At 38.5% G+C, this 5,796-nt stretch overlaps 1 protein-coding gene across 1 annotated transcript; it reads left to right on the top strand.

Annotated features, from left to right (window-relative positions):
- LOC100524576 (olfactory receptor 6M1-like) lies at positions 3,680-4,970 on the top strand. Its single transcript, XM_003129963.2, has one exon. It carries the CDS (start codon positions 4,007-4,009, stop codon positions 4,952-4,954), a length of 948 nt encoding a protein of 315 aa, XP_003130011.1. The 5' UTR covers positions 3,680-4,006; the 3' UTR covers positions 4,955-4,970.

The following is a 5,796-nucleotide window of genomic DNA, read 5'->3' as shown; positions in this document are numbered from 1 at the left end:
TGAGGACCTATTGTATAGCACAAGGAAACCTACTCTGTAAAATTATGTAATACCTATGTGGGAAAGGAATCTGAAAAGGAATGGATATTTGTATATGTATAATCGATTTACGCTGCTGTGTACCTAAAACTAACAGAACTTTTTAAGTCAACTATACTGCAGTAAAATTTATTTTAAAAAAAGAGAGAGAGAGAGAATTCCTCTAAGGTTTTTTTAAATAAATAAACACCCAGGAGAGTCTCCCAGGGGACCATAACTTTCTGGATTAGTTACTTCAGTTCTAACATCCCGTGATTGCAGTAACAATAATTATTCTTTTTTATGCCAGAATCCCAAGAGCTATTCTAAACAGAACTTCCAAATGTGAATAAAAACCCTTAAATATCACAGCTCATCCAGTTGTAATCACTTTAATATACACAGGTAATATTATTTCCAGGAGAAAGTAGACTTAGGTGGATATATCTAATATCCAGGCACAATATGGCTGCGGAGTGAACAGGGAGACTAATCAAAATGATGAGACTTTAGACAGACAGTGCCATGAATAAATATATGAATGTTTCTAACAATCAGGACTATCAGAGTAAAATGAGATGCTTCAAGAAACAATGTGCTCCACATCACTAGACAACAGAGACAGTGCAGAATATTTTAATACCAGACTATCTCATATGACCTCTCTTTGAATCTGACAGTCTATGGTTTTGAATAGCTCCAAGTTTCTAGTTTCTGGATGGATGCATAGACGAGATAGAAATTAACTGAATAGTGGGAGAAAAAAAGCTGAGACTTGGGGTAGTTTCAGTCAGAAAGGCTTTCAGTCTTTTTGCCAGAGATCTAAATTAGAAGTCAGAGGACCTGCTCTTAATTCATTGGGTCAGACTTTTTGAGTCATCGCCAAACTCACCATTCTGCTTCCTTGGCAAAAATATGATCCAGAACACTTATTACTTTCAACTCAGAGAAATATTCAAAGATGAAGATTTACTGAATGTTACAAAATGAACTCTTGGAGCTAATCTTAGTGTAAGTCAAAACAGACTTTTTCTGTGGGAATAAGAAAAAGAACTGAGAAAGTAGAGTTTATAAAAGGACAGGTTTTTTTTTTTTTTTCATTCAAATGAAGAAAGGAAAAACTGAATAACTATTTGGTGTCATTTTGAAAAAGGAGATGTGTATCACATCGGGAAAAGTCTTAGACTGAGATTTAACTTAGAGAGATTTATATGGAATTCAAATTGAAGCAGTTAAAGAAAAATGGATGGAAGGCAGTAGGGAAAAAATAGCCAAACTTCTTGGTTCTTAACAGATTTGAGGGAAGAAAATACCAACTCTTCTACAATCAATATGATGTAAGTATATTTGATTATAGAGTTATCCATATTTACATGTTAAATGGTCTGAATTTTACTAATTATTTACATGTGTATTTTATGAATTCAAGTATAATAGCTGCTCTGCCAAAAAGTTTAGTGATGCAGATGTCAAATATGAATACTTTATTAGTATGTAAATTCATGTGGTTAACGTACTTCAGTTACAATCAACCCTTTTATTTATTTATTTATTTATTTATTTTGTTTTTTTAGGGCCACACCTACAGGATATGGAGTTTCCAGGCTAGGGGTCCAATTGGAGCTGTAGCCTCCAGCCTATGCCAGAGCCACAGCAACGTGGGATCTGAGCCAAGTCTGCGACCTACACCACAGCTCACAGCAACGCCAGATCCTTAACCCACTGAGCAAGGCCAGGGATCGAACCTGCACCCTCATGGATGCTAGTTAAGCGCTGAGCCGTGACGGGAATTCCAAACCTTTTTCCCATTTTTGCTGACAGCAGCACCATTTGCAAATTGTCATTAACCACCTGCCCCACCACATCTCAGTCCTTTTCTCTTTATCCGCTATGTTCTTTACAGATATTTATTGATTACCAAGTATGTATAACTTACTGCAGTAGCTCTGTCTTAGGACCTTGAATCTATGACTATCCTCATTTTAGAGATGAGGAAATACAACACAGGTTCTCTGATACCAAAACTACTATGCTCTTTCCATCATTCCTTATTTCCTGGACTAAATCGCAATTATTGAAATGTGTAAATGTGTAATTTTATGCAAATTTTACGAGTCCAGAGAAATAATGGTAATGAGGAAAAATACTCCCAAAAAAGCCTTCCTTTGGCAAGGTTTCATTAAATCGTTATATGCAGATTGTCATGGTCCAGAACCTTTCCTCCTGGAGAGGATGGAATCCTGAAGGCGCAGAGATCGCCTAGAAAAGGTTAACACAAAGCTGCATTTTATTCACTGCCATAAACTTGAAAGACACCACAGAGGAGACCAATGCTACTTCTTTTTTTTTTTTTTTTTTTTTTTTGGTCTTTTTAGGGCTGCACCTGTGGCATATGAAAGTTCTACTTCTTTAGTTCTTTTCAGAGAAGTTTATTTGACCAAAATACAACAGAATAGAAAGCCCTCAGTGTCCTTTTTCCATAGTTAAACAACCTTATGATAACCATAGCAAACACCAACTACACCTGTGTTCAACCATCCCAGATTTTTGTTGTTAAAAAATGGCACAGTGCTTTTGAAGATATAGAATTGTTCAAATTTTACAGTACATAAGGGGATCAAGTTCCTGTCAGGGCTGTCAGAGATGATAAAGGCAGGAAGGATAAATGAATGGTGAATAGAAATAAAGAAGCAAATGCAAGGACCAGAAAAATCATAGCCAAATTTTCAGATGGAAATTTGTTTAGCAAATACATCTTTAAGGCAAAAAACTTATTCTAGGAGTTACATACTTAAAATAGAGAGCCTAAAAGATTTTCCTTAAAGAGGAATGGTTGGACTCCAAGCCTAGAAGTTACCCAGCACTGGTATAAATGGTTTGCTTTAACTTAAAACTAAAGAATTAGCCACAAAGTAATACACCAAAGGATAGTGGGTCAACTGTATTCTGTAGACATCAGTAGATGTTAAGCAAAGTTGCCCAGCATCCAATATTAAGCTGAGTGCTTCAGACACCATTTATCTGCATCTATACTTGAACTGCTATTAATAAACCTGATCTTCAAATGGCTGAAATGAATATAAAGTATAAGAATCCTATTTGAGATAACCTGTAAGAATCAATTGGGGAATAAGAGTAAAAGTTGTTCTTCTGGATGCTTCCATAAATGTAAAATTGCAAAGAACGAAAAAAAACCACATTGACCATTTTCCCAAAAACATGTTTCAAAATATGAGTTTTGTAAATGATGAGATATGTATAATTGACCTCCTTTTTCTAAGCAATGTAGACATAAAATTTTATATCATTATAGAAAAAATAAAACTACACATCTTTTTTATTTTTTATTAAAGTATAGTTGATTTACAATGTTATGTCAATTTCTGCTGTACAGCAAAATGACTCAGCCATACATAGATATACACATTCTGTTTCTTATGTTACTTCCCCCATGGTCTATCCCAAGAGACTGGGTATAGTTCCCTGTGCTGTACAGCAGGACCTCATTTCTTATCCCTTCTAAAGAAAAGCTATACATCTTGATGGAGAGATCAATTACTATTATATCAAAATAATTTCAGTACCACTAGATACTCACACATAATATCAAAAACAAAAGTTAGGAGAGACACAAGTTCTCTTTCGTTTGTTTTGGATTTTCTGTTCTTTGATTTAGACTATGCCTGAAAATTTGAAATAACTTTGAGAAAACTAACTCAAATTTTTTTCACATTCCATTTCTCTGTTTTCCAAAATGATTGACTAGAGTCTCAGTTGAGCAGATCTCTCTTCTCAGGCACAGAACTTGCTGAGAAAGTAGCAGTTTAGAAAGAATGAACTAGAAAAAATTGGTTTTCTACATTCAGACCTTTTGCTACTGCATCTTATCAATGATATTGACAACTAAAAACCTATTTAAGCTTATTTTCATCTTTATATTCTATATTTTTTTTTTCAGAGACAGGTTGCCCGCCTTGCACTGCATTCAATGGAGGTGCAGAATCAGACTACAGTGACTGAGTTCATCCTGACTGCCTTCCCTGCCCTCCACAAGCTGCAGGTTTTCCTCTTTGCGGTTCTCCTGGTGACTTACATGCTTACTCTAACAGGAAACGGGGTCATCATCTCCCTAATATGGGCTGATAATCGCCTCCAAATCCCAATGTACTTCTTCCTCAGTAATTTGTCGTTTTTGGACATTTTATACACTACCTCGGTTACCCCAAAACTGCTGGCCTGTCTCCTAGAGGACAGGAAAAGCATATCTTTTGCAGGCTGCATCACCCAAACATACTTCTTTTTCTTCCTGGGGACAGTGGAGTTTATCCTGTTGGCAGTGATGTCCTTTGACCGCTACGTGGCCATCTGCAACCCCCTGCGCTATACCATCATCATGAACAGCAGGGTCTGCCTCCTGCTGGTCCTGGGCTGCTGGGTGGGGGCCTTCCTGTCCGTGCTCTGCCCTACTATTGTGGTGTCCAGGTTGCCCTTTTGTTCTAAGGAAATTAGTCACTTCTTCTGTGACATCGCCCCTCTCCTACAAGTCGCCTGTATAGACACACATTTTATTGAGATGATAAACTTCCTCTTGTCTTCCCTCGTCCTCCTGACCTCCCTGGTGCTCACCACCGTGTCCTACACCTACATCATTTCCACCATCCTGCGCATCCCCTCCGCCCAGGGACGTCAGAAAGCCTTCTCCACCTGTGCTTCCCACATCACCGTCGTCTCCATTGCCTATGGGAGCAACATCTTCATGTATGTGAGGCCCAGCCAGAGTCATTCCCTGGAATTCGACAAAGTGACAGCTGTCCTCACCACAATGGGGACCCCTCTTCTGAACCCCTTCATTTATAGTCTAAGGAATGAAAAGGTAAAGGAAGTTTTGAGAGATGCAGTCAACCAAATTATGTCCCCATGGCACAGGAAACCATGAAAACTTATTTGCTAATAAACGGCATTTTCAACTCTTGGACACAATGTGGAGAAAGGCATGCTTAAGGACCATAGAATCAAAAATGTGTGGGAAAAGATGAAAAAGCTTTGTGCCACATCAGATAGAAGTTACTGTACTCAGGGTCCAGAGGAGGCAACTCAGCCACAGAGAAAATAATGTATCTGAACTCTTTTATTGGACCTTCTCACACACATTATCATGGAATAATGAAAATATAAACTGAAGTCAGAAAACCTGAATTTTAAGCCTGGTTCTATCACTTTTATCTCAGGTGACACTGAGCCCCTCTGAATCTTATTTTCACATCTGTAAAGTAGGGAATACAGTTTTTGCTTTGCTTTTCCTTTTTGTTAATGTAGGTTTAACCAAGATAGTCTAAGAAATGAAACCACATATAATTAAAAGTTAGCACTACTTGGAGTTCCTGTCGTGGCGAAGTGGAAACGAATCCGACTAGGAGCTATGAGGTTGTTAATTCCAGCCCTGACCTCACTCAGTGGGTTAAGGAACCAGCGTTGCCTCGAGCTGTGATGTAGGTCACAGACATGGCTCAGATCCTGTGTTACTGTGGCTGGGGTGTAGGCCTGCAGCTGTAGCTCCAACTCGACCCCAAGCCCGGCAACCTCCATATACCAAGGGTGTGGCCCTCAAAAAAAAAAGAGTAAGCACTTCTTCAAGTTCCCTTGTGGTGCAGTGGGTTAAGGATTTGGCCTTGTCACTGCAGTGGCTCAAGTACACTGCTGTGGTGTGGGTTCAATCCCTGGCTGGGGAATTTCCATATGCTACAGGCACAGCCAAAAAACAAACAAAGGAAGTACTTC

The sequence above is a fragment of the Sus scrofa genome, chromosome 9 (genome assembly GCF_000003025.6).
Source record: "Sus scrofa isolate TJ Tabasco breed Duroc chromosome 9, Sscrofa11.1, whole genome shotgun sequence".
Lineage (NCBI taxonomy): Eukaryota > Metazoa > Chordata > Mammalia > Artiodactyla > Suidae > Sus > Sus scrofa.
Note: the sequence above shows the minus strand (reverse complement) of the source record. Positions and strands in the feature narration are given on the sequence as shown.